Below are 14,599 nucleotides of genomic sequence, written 5' to 3' on the forward strand. Positions count from 1 at the left end.
AGCCTTACATTCCTCCAGAGTCCCTGAAAACACCACCGTATCATACAATAGCGCAGAAATTCACGATGATGGCGAAGTGTGCCTTAGTCTTCAAAAAAAAGTTTGTGTGTGCTCGCTATTTAAGAAGGCAGAGAACCAAGTTTTTTACAGCCAAGCAAACATAATCGCAAAGGTTAAAACCAACATTTTAGTGCTTGAGGACAGGGGAGCTTCAGTTGCATGGAAAATCTCAGTGGGTAAGGACAACTCCATTTCCAAGAAAGCTGAATAAATGAAGCATTGCTCCATTTATAATCTCTGCAAATTGGAACTGTGTAAATTTCCCACCCCCACCCCCAAAAGACAGTGGCTACTTAACTTCAGTGCAAATCAGGGTCGCCTTGCCTGTGATACTTGAGTGAATGAAATATGCTATTTTGTGATACGCCCCCTTTCATGTTCTCTGCTCCAAAGGGGTGCAGTGAAAAACAACAGACAAAAACCCAATAACGGACGAGACTTCACACATATATTCTTCTTGACAATGGAGTTTATGGAAAATTCCGCTCCTCTCCACAGTTGAGATTCCTTGACGGTAGCATGGGGGAGGCTGGACGAGGTGGTCTTCTAGGTCCCCTCCAACCCGGATGTTCTAGGATACAGTTACCTGACCCAACTAATAGGCACCCAGTGAGTGTCCTTGCTCAGCTTCTCCAAGAGCACTCTGAGCTGGCTGTGGGCACTCTGGAGGTCCTCCTTCACCAGCACGCTGTCCACCAGATGCCCGTAGTGCTGGTCTATGAAGGCGGCAGAGGCAGCCATCTCCTGCTGCTCCTCGTCCTGCAGGGAAAGGGGCAGCTGGGGAGCCACTGGGTTGTTCTCCCTCAAAATAAGAAACCTCCAGCCTTTTTCTCGGGCAGTGTTCTAACGTCTAATTTTGAGTGGCTGACTTGGGCCCATGAAAAACCCATGGTGTACACAAGAACAGAATGTGGTGATAACACCCAATCACATGTCCGAAAATGTTGCCCAGAAGTAGACACAATCCTTGTTCGTCTTCTCAAAATATCTACTGTTAGATATTAGGACCTGTTAACCTCAGCCATGACACGGGCTTTGGGCGGATGCCGATTCTATATCTGTGTGTACCCATAATACACACTTCCGAGTGGAAGGTATTTCCAAAGAAGGGGTACCATTGTGTTGTGTGTCAATTTGGTTAAGTAATTACAGCAAAGAATGGCAAATACTATTAACTATAAGCAAAGCAAGCATTTCTGGATTCAATGATGGGGCAAAGAAGGAGAATAAATAACTCTAAGGCTCTCTGAATTCAGACTCCTAAATTCATCACGTAGAACTCAATTCTTCTTGCCATTTCCTCATACCAGAGCCCAACATGAGCACCGTAGCTAGAGTAGAGTTCTTTCCAAAAGTGCTGGGACAATCCTGACCAAACACCCCATTTCCCTGGGGTCCCCAACTTCCTTCATCAGACTGTTTTCCTGCCCCCTAACCCTGAGGGACAGGTTGCCCGCATCCCTCCTTCGCCCGGCCTGCGTAGGGTTTGTTTCTTCATTCAAAAACACCTTGAAGAAGCAGAACCTCAAGCCAGTAGTTGACTGATGGTTAGCTTGATTTGGGGGAAAAAGGCACGTGGCAGGTCACCTCTAAGTAACATCACAAAATGAAATTCATCTCTGGCATTCACCCACTCCCTTTCTATCTCTAGCCAGGCCTCTGCCGCCTTCTCTCTTGTGCTTACAGAGACTCAGTGCTTTTAGAGCGTGGGGTGAGCCGCCCTCCCCCAAAGAGACCCACATTCCAAAATATTCTCTCTTCCTCCTCCTTCTTCTCTTCTCTCTGTTCCCCATCAGCCCCAGATCCCGACTTTAGTGAGAGCACCTGCAGGGTCTGAAGATAGGTTGTAAGGGGCTCGGAAAGAGTTGGGCATGCTGCCACAAAGACTGAACAGAAGGCTGAGGTCACTTCTCCTTACTTTCTCCCAGGAGGAGAAAAGGTAGATGACATCAGGAGAAGCTTGCTAAATCCATACTCTCTCTCGCAGGGCTCCTCTCATACTCAAAAGCACTCTGCAGTATCTGATGCTGTCCCTGGATCTTCAATCCTACCTCCCCTGTCCCCTGCTTCTGGAGTTTCCCCTCCTCCAGGCACCCTCATTGTTCAGCTTGGAAGCATATAGCTATTTAAGGAACTATAGAAGGAACATTTTCGCCACTAAGTACCTCAATCTTTCTAATATTTGCGTCTTGAAGGAACTCAAGTAAATCTCTCATGGAGTAAAAAGTATGACATTTGTTTTGCAGCCAGAAATCCCCTGAACCAGGGGCACCTGGGTGGCTCAGTGGGTTAAGCATCCAACTTTTGATCTCAGCTCAGGTCTTGATCTCAGGGTCATTGAGTTCAAGCCCCCTGTTGGAGCCTACTTAAAAAAAAAAGGCGGGGGGGAGATCTCCAGAACCCTTTTCCTGGCCTGTAAAGGTGGAATTCAACCCCCTGTGCTTCAGGGAGAGAGTCACAGTCCTGAACAACCCATAGGAAAGACTCCCGCCATGCTGTCCCTTGCCCCATGTTGGATCCACTTGCTGGATCCGAAGTTGGTGTTTCAATTAAAAACGACTTGGGTTTGGCCTGGGAATTGAACAGGTTAGTGTGATCAAGTCTTTGACAGATGTCCCTTATTTTCTGGGAGGATCCTTCTGTGGAGGAGTGAAGGGTGGGGAGCCCAGGCAGAGCCATCCCTGTGTGAAGCGGGAGGAACTTTCAGCTGCCGCACCTTGGGCTTTCCGGTGACCTGACTGACCATCTAAGTCTGGCCAACAGGCAAATGGAAAGACAGCTCCATGCAGAAGGTACAAGCCCCTTACACAGCTGTAACAGCCCCTTTAGGCCCTCAGAAATGATCAACTCTAAACTTACACGTGGGGCTGCTGTGTCCTCACAAGCTGGGGACATGGGTGGCGTCTTCCTCTTTTCCTGAATCGCAGGTTTTACAAATATAACATAGGGCTTGAACTCTGAGGTCCTCAGTTGTTGCAGTGCCTGAGAAAGTTCAAAAATAGGACACATTTTATTATGAAACACTTTTTGAATGCTCCGTAACAGTGTGCTTTATCACATAACCTCAGTGGCAAAGGTCCTGATCACATGGTCCTGTGACAATGGACTTCAACCGGGCAGACCAGCTCCTCATTTTCCCATCCTCCACTTTGACACTGGACTTGGCTGGGCCCCAAAGGCCCACTTGCTGAGAAAGAACGTTCCAAAGCCCTGGTCCCAACTGCTGCCATCTCTCTTAGCTCTGACCCCACAAGCTCTAATTAACCTTCTTTATGCCCTTCTCCACCTGCCCAGTCCTGATAGAAGATTCAATGTGCATCTCTTAGTCAAACGTCGTCAATTTGGACTACGCTAATTCACAATATGTGTTATCACACAGGCCTCCTTATGATATTCAGAGAAGGAAAGGTTTGCTAAGCAAATGAAGAAGCTAAGAAATCATCTGAAACAAACTGTAAAGACATTAGAAGGTTTTCAAATGCAATCCATCCTCTTCATTAGCACCTATGACCTATAATGTAAGGGCCTCATTTGGAACACTGTATTAAACTGTTATATGTACAATCTGCACCACCCCCCCACCAAAATCAATAAAATCACTTTTCAAATAAAATTTTGCAATTTAGACTTTTAATTTTGAGGACCAACCCCCAGCAAGTCCAAATGAGAGAGGGTTTTCCTTCATAGACACAATGAGCTTTTTGGAATCTGTCTCAAGCCGACTTCTGTTAAATAAAGTCTACACCTTATAGCATAAAATCAGAGCTCCATTTCTATAGAGGAAAAAAAAACACCCAGATTGAGTTCAAAGCTTAGAAGATTTGTCAAAGACAAGGTTAAGAAGATGCTTGAGCCCCCGCCAAACACACAGCAGGCAGGGTGTGGATCTGACACCCTTCAAAGGGTCACTGTCTCCTTCCCTTTTCTCTTTCCAACTGCTCTCCGGGTGGCCTCTCTCGGTGATGCCCTGAGCCACTGACTTGACTGACTTGACCTGCCGTGGGGGCGCGGGGGCGGTGTCCTGAGCTGGGCCCCAGCATCCACCTGTGCAGTGGCATCTAATTCTCTGTCCTGTCACTGCGGACCGGCGGCGCCGGCCCACTGCCTGATCCCCACCATGCAGAGGCTATGATCCCAGGTCTGCAGGCCACCAGGGGGCCTGGGAGCACCCTACAATGAATGCCATTTGGTGTATACATGTGCACATTTCGGGCTACAGAGCTTTCCTTAGATTCTCAAAGGCAGACCTAAGGAAATTTTAACATCCAGTCCTCTGGACTAAAAAAGCCTTAGACTGGGGTCAAATGTTTTGTAAAATATACAGTCTCCTCATTTATTATTATTTTTTTTATCATTTTTTTTTTTATTTTGAGAGAGAGAGCAGAGGGAGAGAATCTCAAGCAGACTCCCTGCTGAGCACAGAGCCAGATGCGGGGCTCAATCCCACGCCCCTGAGATCATTATCTGAGCTGAAATCAAGAGTCAGACACTCAACCGACTGAGCCCCCCAGGCGTCCCTCCCCTCATTTATATATTCTGCCAACAGAAAACGCCCAACTGGCTCAGAAACTCACGTCCGGCTCCACGTCCACCAAACACACTTTGTTTTTGGCCATCACCTCCTGAATGGCGTCCAGGCTGGTTCCGTAGAGATTTTCCTTATATTCACCATGCTCCAGGAACCTAAAACACCACCAACAGGGAATGGGCCTTTAGTTCCTGAGTTTGCCTAAATTAGCGGGGCAAGATAGATAGACTTTCCACCATAACTCCTCTTCCGCGTCCCCCATCCTTCCCGAAGGCCCTCCCACAAGGTCAGGGGGAACACCAGACGGCTGCACCAAGGGCCAGCTGGGCCGCCAGGCCACGTACTTGTTGTGATGTAAGTCGGCCTCGAATGCTTGCTTAGAGACGAAGTGATATTCCACCCCCTCCTTCTCATGGCTCTTTCGAGGTCTGGTGGTATCTTTGAAAGAAAGGAAATGGGAAACTGGGCAAAGAGATGTCCCCTCACAGTGCGCAAGAACAACAGTGAGCCTGGGCCCTCCTTCCCCTCCGGAGCTCATCGCTGCTCAGTGGATGAACCCACCGCTCCCCATTCCTCAGTGTCCCTGAGGGGCAGGCACCCTCCTCGATGTGGGAAAGGAGGCCTCCCCCTTTGCAGGGGAGGAAAACTGAGGTGCAGGGAGGTCAAGTCCCAAGCCAGGGTGTGAGCTCCGTCCCATGCCAAGCGTTTGCCCTTAGGGGCCCCGCCAGACAGCCTGGCTGAGGTGGTGTGGCTTGTAAAAAATCGCTAAAGGGATCCCTAGTCCTAACCGTTGATTTCCTCCTCAGTGGCGGTGGTACCGGGAGTTGAGTGGCGGCTGTGAGCCGCCATGGGCTGGGTGTGTCTTTTCTGCGAGCCAGGGGGCCCCAGATACGGACGGCCCTGCTGTAGGCTTTCAATTCCTTATTCGGTTATTTCTCATTTTGAGAAAAGAGACAAGAAAACAGACAGTCCCGTGATGGACTAGATGGTTTCAGCAAAGCTGGCTCTCACATAAATAACTACAAACCATACAGCGTTTCTCCACGGATTTCTGTGATAGAACTGAGGTGCACACTTCAGGGGAAAATCAGGTCCTTCACAGGAGAGCACGCGTGAAGGAACACACGGCTCTTTTCCAGAGCATTCCGAAAGAAAAGATGCGGGTCTTGAAGGACAGTATTTTCATGCCCTTGGGGACCACACAGGGATGCTCTGTGCTCTGTACGTGGCATCCCTGTCCCATCTTGGGCAGAGCTGCTAGGGTCACTTTTCTGACCGTGTCATTCGCTTGTTTAAAAACTTTATTCACCACCGACAACATCCTAAAGACTTTTGATGGGTGTCTCCTCCCACATCATCCCCACTAGCCTCCCCAGTCCCTAATGCTGCTACCCTGGGTCACACCTCCATCCCTTTCCATAAACCGTTCCCTCTGTGTAGAGATCTATTCCTTTCTTCTCTGCCTGGAAAACTCCTATTTATGCTTCAAAGCCCAGGATAAAAGTCACCACCTCTCTGAAGTAGGAAGACTCGGGAAGTCTGCCTTGACTCTTTCAGCTCCTAAGAGCAAAGGGGGGGAAGTCACCTATCTGTGGGGTGCCTGAAGCAGGTAGGCCTGGCCATCCATGCACCCCTGTCTTGGGGGATGGATCTGGGCATTTCTGAAGGACCCATGTGAGAGCAGCTTCCACATGTCCTGTTTCAGTCCGCCCTGGAAGGCAGTGGCCCTCGGAAGCCTACCTCCCAGGTCCATCAGAGGTATGCCACTAGAATGGCTTCCTGAAGCCTGCTGCTCCTCCCTCCAATCCCTGCCACTTCAGGTAGGGCTCCGAAAGACAATTCTGACAACCCACACCCTGGGTTATGGACCCCGAGGTCCAGGGGAGAGGCGTCTGGCAAAAGAAAGGATTGGTAGCTGCCCTTAGAACATTCTGGAAAAGTCTAATTACTGCCACCACAGCCTTCCCTTTCGGTGACCCCGAGTGCCCACACTGCATCCTTCTGAGGCCAGAAGAACGGAGGGTCCCAGAAAGGGAAGGGACAGCCAAGGACAGGAGCGGTAGGCGGCAGGGGCGAGGCCCTTCGTGTGGCCTCATTAAGGATGTGACTCGGCAGGCTGCCTGGGTTTGAATCTTGGCCCCACGACTTACCAACTGTGTGACACTGGGCGAGTTACTTAACCTTCCTGAGCCCCAGTGTCTTCCTCTGCTGTACAGGATGGTGATCATCCTTCTCCTCAAGGGTACTGGGAGGGCCGCCCAAGCTACTGCACATAAAAGCTCCTAGACCCTTCATGCCCCTCTTCTGCATCACATCCAGAACCAGGGCCTCCTGCCTCCTTGGTCCTCAGTATCCACAGCTGCTCCTAGCCTCAGGAACTGGCAGGGCTGTGAGCACCTTGGAGGGTGCCCAGCCACTCTGATGGGCTGGAAGCCAGCTACAAGGGAGTGCCCAAGCAGTATCATAACTCACCAGGCTCCCGCCTTCTCTGCCCTGCTCTCTTACCCAAGCAGAGAGCGGGGGCCGTTGGAGTCAGAGTCACTGTGAAGAGGAAGCTGGAATGCCCCCTTGGTGCTGATAGCCCCTTGGTGTCATCCTGAGGTTGCTACTTTGCCTGCAGTGTGCTTTAGACTCATCTGCCACCCCAGGAAGGAACGGGGCAAGTGGTCCTCTAGCTTCTGCCTCAGAGGGTCCTAGTGGACCACTGAAAGTGGGTTTCTTATCATGCCTAGGTCCCATGATCTGCCCATAGCAGGCAGTGCCCATCGGTCCCTCAGACCCAAAGTAAGGATTAGATGGATATGGGGAGTCAAGTCCCTATGGACTATTATTCATGCTCACACATGCACACACAAACCCCCGTGTGGGCCTTCTTACGTGGAACAGCAACGCCAAAGTGCTGTGGGTTCTCTGCCACCACCTTCTGCTTCAGCTCATGCAGCCGGGCTCCCAGGGATCCTGGGAAACAAAAGGAAGGCTGTTGAGCTCCCTCCTGGAGGAAGGAGTCCAGGAGGAAGCCAGCCCACTCCCTGGAAATGCGGGACCTCACCTACCAATCAGAACCACCAGGCGGGGCCGTTCACCAGGCTGGTGCTGGTACCTGGTTACCTCCTCATAGGTCAGCAGCTCTGGAGCCTCGGCTCCTGCAGACCCCTTTCCTTCCTGGGGGCTTCCCGGTCTTTCTCTTCGGCCCAGCCGGAAGCTTCTCCGAAGACCAGCTTTGTGGGAAGGGCAGGGAGAACTGTGGCATTTGTCCCAGAATCTCCCAGGAAAGACTTTCTCTACCTGGCCAGACCTAGAAGGGGGTCTGAGTCCCACTGAACCTCTCCCAACTACCTCCTGCTACAGGAAGGGGCTGATCAGGATGCACAGCACAGTGAAGAAAAGGTGACCATCTGGCCTCCAAAAATAGGGTTCAAGGTCACTGTTTTATTTAAAGATGTTTACTTTTAGAGAGCACAGGGGGAGGAGCAGGGGAAGAGAGAGTCTTAAGCAGACTCCAAGCTGAACGCAGAGCCTGGCCGGGGGCTCGATCCCACGACCCTGAGATCGTGACCTGAGCCGAAACCAAGAGTTGGACGATCAACTGACTGAGCCACCCAGGTGCCCCGGTCACTGTTTTATTTAGCACATGGCCGACTTGGGTGAATCATCACCTCTCTGAGCCTCCATTTCCTTATCTATGATGAAATGGGAATACAAATCTACAAGTGCAATGTGTGGTCCTGGGTTGGATCCTGGATCAGGGAAAATGCTCTACAGGACATTACTGGGGCAACCTGGCCAAATTTTAAAATGAACAGTGTATTAGATGAGAGAACTGTATACATGTTAAAACTCCCAGAATTTCAGTAATTCCCCTGGGTTCTGTAAGAGAATGTCCCCGTCCTTAAGGGATACATACTGAGGCATTTAGGGGTGAAGGGATGTGATGTCTACAACCGAGTCACAGGACTCAGGAAGAAACTGTGTATGTGTGAGACAAGGGATGACAAAGCAAATACGGCAAAGTGTCATCTGGTGAATCTGAGTTCTTGGTACGATTCTTGCACCTTTTCGGTAAGTTTGAAATTACTTCCAGATGAAAGGTAAAAAAATCTCTGCCGGTCTCTAAGGCCTTTGAAAAGACTAAGCAAAATAAAAGCAGCAAAGGACCTTTGGAGGCTGGTAAAAGGCTCCGTCACTGTGTGGTGGCGGCACACACATGGACTGGACCATGGCCGAGACCGTGATGATAACAGATCGGTGTTAATGGAGCGGTCCGCATTCCTTCCCTGCCAGGGCTCTGCTCCCCGGGGCTGGGTGGAAGTTGGGGGGGACCCCAAAGCCTGGGCAAGTCAGTCCCTCCCCTGGCTGACAGAGATGAAGGGGAATATGGGTCCCCCAGGCTCGGCTGCTCTTGAAGCGTTGCTGGGGCTCAGGTCACTCTGCCCTTGTCTTCCCCTGGTCCAAGAGCCCACAGTTGGCTGTGTGTGGGCAGGGCAGGGGGTGCTGGGGGGCGAGGCCCGATACTCACCCACATAGTGCCCTTTGAAGTACCCCTCACAGTCACAGGTCTCTGGGAACCAAACAGAGAGAGGGCAGCCAGTGAGCCATGCTGGACACATACTCTGACCCAAAGGGACCCGGCTCCTGGGTGGCGAGGAGGAGCCCACTGGAATGATGTCTCACGGGAGCTCGGGAGAGATGCCATGTCCTGGCTCCCCAGGAAACCGAGTCCTTCTGTTTCACTCAATTCTCCATGCTTAGGCCCCAAACAGACTTTACAGGCCGTGGCAGGGGTTCTGGGCCAGCAGGCCCCTCTGGGTTAGGATCTCCAACAGTAGAAGGAGGGGAGATTCACTCGCCCGCCCCACCTTCCCGTCTCCTGCCTCCCACCCAGCTGGTGGCACAGTTAGCCCAGCCAGAGTCCAGGGAAGGTGGGGCACTATGTGTCCGGTGGGCAGGGAGGCGCTCTATCCCCAGCGGCTCTTCACACCTCAGGGCACAGGGGGAGGAAAAGAAAGCCCTCTAGCTCCAGACAGTCTACATTCTTGTCCAGGTACACAGGGGATAAATACCAGCCTACCTTTGTCACAAGGCTGATCATCTGCGGTTTGCACAAAAGACAGATGGAAGAGCGTTAGTGGAGGGGAACCAGGAGGCCCTGTGGCTGAGAGGCAGCCGTGGCCTCGTGTGCGTAAGGAGCCCTCCATCTGTCCCCTCTCTCTTTCCTCCAACAAACCTGTGATCTGAGCTGCGGTGCATTATTAAACCGAGCCTAGCTCTAATTAGTCTTCCTGTGTGTGTCTCATGAGCGGCCCGGAGCAAAACAGCTCAGCACCGGCGTGAGCAGCCCCAAAGCCAATTTACTCAGCAGCCCTTCTGACTTGAGAGCAAGTCTGGAAGAGTGGCCGTGGGCAGTGGCCCCGAGCCAGGGAGCAGCTCACCCCAGGATGCCTGCAGTGGGGCCGGACCTGCTCTCTCTCTTCCGGGGTTTCAGACGGGCCTGGGCAAAGGCGGGTGCCAGACGGTGGAGCGGTGCAGAGCAGGGCTGCCAGCCGCTGCACTCCAGTCACCGGACACCCCTCTGGGCCCCTTACTTGGTTCCGAGCCCCCCTGAGCCAGAGAAGCCATATCACAGGGCAGCTTCATCGCTATACAGAGCTCTAACCAGGAGGCCATGGGCACACGCCCTCTGAAAGCCTGACCCCAGCCCCGCTCCCTTGACCTCATGACCCTCCATTTTCCCACGTTGGAAAAGAGGATGTCCTGACTCCACTCCGTGGAGTGATGATTAAAAGGCAAGGTGGCAGGTGAGAGTGTCTTCTGACGGCAGGGGCTGCACAGGGTAGGGGTGCCAGATAAAATAGAGGACGCCCAGTTATATCTGCATTTCAGATACACAACAAGTAAGTCCCTAGTATAAGTATGTCCCAAATACTGCATGAGCTATACTTACACTAGAAACCCATTCATTATTGATCTGAAATTCAAATTTAACTGGGCATCCTTTATTTGTATTTGCCAAATTTGACTGCTAACACAGGGTCACGTGCAGCCTTCTCCACTCTCGTCCAGCATCGGTGGTTCTGAAACTATCAGGATCAGAGGGCCCCTTGGTAGGGGACACTCTCCCAGACGCGCGCACACACACACACACGTTTGCACACAATTTTGGAAGAGGTGTTTCACATGCCCCCCCCCCCCCCGGTATCATCTATGGGTCCCAAATACAGTAGCTCCTCTCCAGAGAACAGCTCCCCCCTCCCCGACCTACCCCCATTTCCCTCCTCACCCCTCTCCCCATCCCCTCCTTCTTCTGGAGGCCCCCCAGCTCAGACGGGACCCTTGGTGCCCTCTCCAGTCCAGCGCTTGCTTCTTCGGGGCACGAAGCCCCTGAGTCCTAGCCCCGGCCCCTCGCTGAAGGGCTTCCCTGCCCATCTACTCACAGGGGGGCTTCCTGAGGCTCTGGGGGCTCGGCAGGGTGCCGGTGGCTCTCCTGTAGCTTAGTCGCCTGCGGGGACACAAGGAGATAGGCAGGCCCATGAGCTCCGCCACAAAACCAGTCAGAGAGAACCTTCTGGAAAATTCAGGGAAACCAAGGCCTGGATGGCACAGGTGAGAGGCGATGCGGTCATTTACACTTTTGGAAATCTATCCTAAGGAAATCATTTGAAATATGAGGCACAGTCTCACGTGGAAGGTGATTAGTGCGGTCGTGTGGCAGCCAGACGGTGTGGACAACTTCAAGGTACAGCCACAGGGAAGGAGTGAACTCACTCAGAGACGCTCGGAGCACACCCAGGTGAGGGGCAACCCTCCCAGGATCTGACCTCGCAGAGCCCGCTGTCCTCCTCCCCCAAACCCATCACATTTCTAGAAAGTGTTCGTCTGAACCACCTGTGACTTTCCTGCTACACTGTCAGTTCCTGGGCCGGGGGGTGGGGGGGCAGAACCCAGACTCGCTGCCCATGAGTACATGGTCTCCTTTTTTTTTTTTTTCCCATGTAAACCTTTTGTTTTAATAAATAAGACCTATTCATGGCTTAGATTTTAAATCACATTTACAGATGAGGAACACTTCTAGGCCCAAACAGGTGAACGGTGAAGCTACTATTGCTGGTAGGAATGCATGCCCCCCATGCATTTGAAGCCTAAAGAGCAGAGACTGAATGTCAGAGAACACCACACACATCACCCTCTAGACTCGAGAACTGACAGCAGAAGACGAGAGGAAGAGCAGAGACTTGGGGAAGCTCCGCTAACCACCATCTGATATCCTCACCTTCATGCTACAGAAGCAGATGAAAGTTGTGCTTTCAGATAAGCTAAGAAGGAGGTTTCCTGATCATAGTAAGTGAAACTTTCTCTCATTTTAACAATTAGGCCAAGGGCATTAGCTACAGAGAGGATCCACTGATGAATACAGAATATTAGAACAGCGAAGAGGAAGCCACACAGATAATCTTGTTTTTTCAAATATCAGAGAGTTCCGCATGACAGCAGGAGAGCAGTGGATGAACTTCACCTCGCCCAAAGGTTTAGTCCAAAAACTTCCTGTTGCCATTTGCACCAAAGAAGGCTCCCTGTACTTCTGGCATCATCTGGGCTATGACATCCAGCCGGCTTTCTAGGGTATTGGAAACTTTTATTTTACAATCCCCATTATAGATCTCAATTCCACCAGCTATTTCCTCAGGAAGCTAGGCCTTCTGATCAATTTGGACATCAACATCTTTTTTGGTGGCAATTTTGTACCTAGGAATCGCTTTTTGCACTGCAGCCTTTACCAGAGGGAAATCCTGCTTCCTGCAACGAACAATCATTCGGGGCTCCAACAATTTGTACAAACCCTCGAGGACCAGCCCATCCAGCAGCATTTGGTACCTGGTTGTATCTTTTCCCGCTTTGCTGAGTCTCTGTTTTGCTTCATTTAATAGGTCTGTAATAAGGTCATCTCTTGCTCTGAGGACTGTGAGCCTTGCTTGATTCATCAAATTAGACATCTGAATTTTCTTCTGCTGCTCAATCTGCTTTTCTTTCTTCTCGAAGTATTCCATAATCTTCAGTCTTTGGGTTTGCACAAGACGACATTTCTCAATATTGAACTCTTCCTCTGCCTTCGCATCCATTTCCTCTGCTTTCCCATTGGCTTCTTGTTCAATAAAAGCCATCATATGCTTAATCTGCTTTTGCACGTCAGCATCGCTGAGGGCCATGGCGAAAGCTGTGCTGGGCCGGAGGCCCACTGGCTCTAGCTTAGGTTGGAAGGGGGCAGTGGAAAGAAGGGCATGGTCTCCTTTCTGATGAAATATTATATAGCTATTAAAAATCACACACTAAAGACTAGGTAATAACATGGGAAATGCTGAAGTTGCCATGTTAAGGGACACAGACCCCAAAAGCACGACTTCCAATTCTCTCTGTGTCTCTCCCGTAAGAAGCACGGGAAGGACATCCAACATGCCATCTCAGATAGTGGCGAGGCTTGGAGTAATTAGCTTTCCCTCGTCCTCCTCGTCTATATTTTTATATTTTATTTTTTAACTTTCTTTAAGTAGGTATTATACAACACACATGCATTTAGTGACAACATAGATTTCTGTGCATGTATTTAAATCTCAAACGGCCATCACCGCTGGTTAGAGCGCGAGAAGACCGAACACAAGGGCGATGGGTACTTCCCTCCGCAACGACACACCGCGCGCCCCTCCGGCCGGGGCTCCGCTGTGTACCCACACCTCTAAGCCACTCCAGAGCCACCCCCTGACAGCACAGCCCAGACCCACCTTTCCTGGAACCGCTTGGAGGGGATGAGGCCAGCTCGAAGGTTGGTGTCCCCTACTCGCTTGGCCTGCCACCACGTGGGATCGTCCTGGCTCACCACCTCCAGGACCTGCCTGCGCTGGAAGGGCAGGCCCGCCTCCTGGCAGGGGATGGCCCGGTCCTCCGTCGGGTTGTAGTGGAAGAGGGCCCGCATGAACACCTGAAGAGGGGGTGAGCACAGATGTGTCTCTGCCGCATCGAAGGCCAGATGACACCTATCATTCGCCATCAGGACGAGCAATCAGCCTCGAGGACAGAAAGCTAATCAGAAACAAGGCACATGGTTTCCTCTCGTTCTGCAGCTGTTGTGAATATTACAGTCAGGAAATCCATCGAGGTTCAGAAAATTAAGAGATGGGCCCTCTATCTGAATTTCTCTTTCCAGCCTAAGTACTTCCCTATTTCCCCAGCCTGCAGTCCTTAAAGCAGCCTCTTAGCAGACACAAAGCAACAACCAGTCCTGGGAACCAGCAGGGTATTTTTGATATGCTAACTGCCCCTAATGAAGTCCGCAGCCATCTGTTAAATAAGTGATCTAGATGCTTTGATTAGAACACAAATATCAACAACACAACAGTTACTGGCTCATCATCACTCTGCAGTGGGTGACTGACAGTCCACATTTTTCTACAGCTCACCCTGCCTCATCTGCCACATCCTCGGCCAACCCCCAACTCTCCCCTTTACCCTGAAGTCACCCCTCTAGAGATGATGGGGGGAAGATACAGCATTTTATCACACTTTCTTGTTCCATAATTCAGTGGATGGATTTATTTTATTTATCTCTATTACCAGACCATTAGGGTCCAATTACCTCAACAACAAACAGAAAAAAAGAAAAGAAAAAAACAAAACAAAAGCCAGAGGTCTTCCTTAGACAGATCCAAGTCATATTCCTTTATGTGTCAACCAGAAAAGATTCAGTTAGGGGAGCCTGGGTGGCTCAGTCGGTTAAGCGTCCGCCTTCGGCTCAGGTCATAATCCCAGGGTCCTGGGATCGAGCCCCACATTGAACTCCCTGCTCAGTGGGGAGCCTGCTTCTCCCTCTCCCTCTGCCTCTCCCCCTGATCGTGCCCTCTCTCTCTCTGTCAAATAAATAAATAAAAATCTTAAAAAAAAAAGAAAGAAAGAAAAAGAAAGAAAGAAAGAAAGAAAGAGAAAGAAAGAAAGAAAGAAAGAAAGAAAGAAAGAAAGAAAGAAAGA

The 14,599-nt window shown here is 50.9% G+C and overlaps 1 protein-coding gene and 1 pseudogene across 1 annotated transcript in view; both read right to left on the minus strand.

The window, feature by feature from the left end:
- Window positions 1-14,599, minus strand: part of MPP3 (MAGUK p55 scaffold protein 3) — a 26,572-nt gene continuing 11,973 nt past the window's right edge. The window contains exons 11-20 of the mRNA XM_025861809.2: window positions 13,360-13,556; window positions 11,020-11,084; window positions 9,657-9,677; window positions 9,105-9,146; window positions 7,642-7,806; window positions 7,466-7,546; window positions 4,933-5,026; window positions 4,635-4,743; window positions 2,920-3,042; window positions 1-819 (exon numbers count right to left, since the gene is read on the minus strand). Of these exons, the coding sequence (XP_025717594.1) occupies window positions 643-819; window positions 2,920-3,042; window positions 4,635-4,743; window positions 4,933-5,026; window positions 7,466-7,546; window positions 7,642-7,806; window positions 9,105-9,146; window positions 9,657-9,677; window positions 11,020-11,084; window positions 13,360-13,556 (1,074 nt within the window). The 3' untranslated portion in view covers window positions 1-642. The remainder of the gene's footprint in view (window positions 820-2,919; window positions 3,043-4,634; window positions 4,744-4,932; window positions 5,027-7,465; window positions 7,547-7,641; window positions 7,807-9,104; window positions 9,147-9,656; window positions 9,678-11,019; window positions 11,085-13,359; window positions 13,557-14,599) is intronic.
- LOC112815697 (V-type proton ATPase subunit E 1 pseudogene) lies at window positions 11,924-13,348 on the minus strand (annotated as a pseudogene).

Source organism: Callorhinus ursinus, unplaced genomic scaffold (assembly GCF_003265705.2).
Source record: "Callorhinus ursinus isolate GAN/ISIS: 27379988/994484 unplaced genomic scaffold, GSC_fseal_2.0 scaffold102, whole genome shotgun sequence".
Lineage (NCBI taxonomy): Eukaryota > Metazoa > Chordata > Mammalia > Carnivora > Otariidae > Callorhinus > Callorhinus ursinus.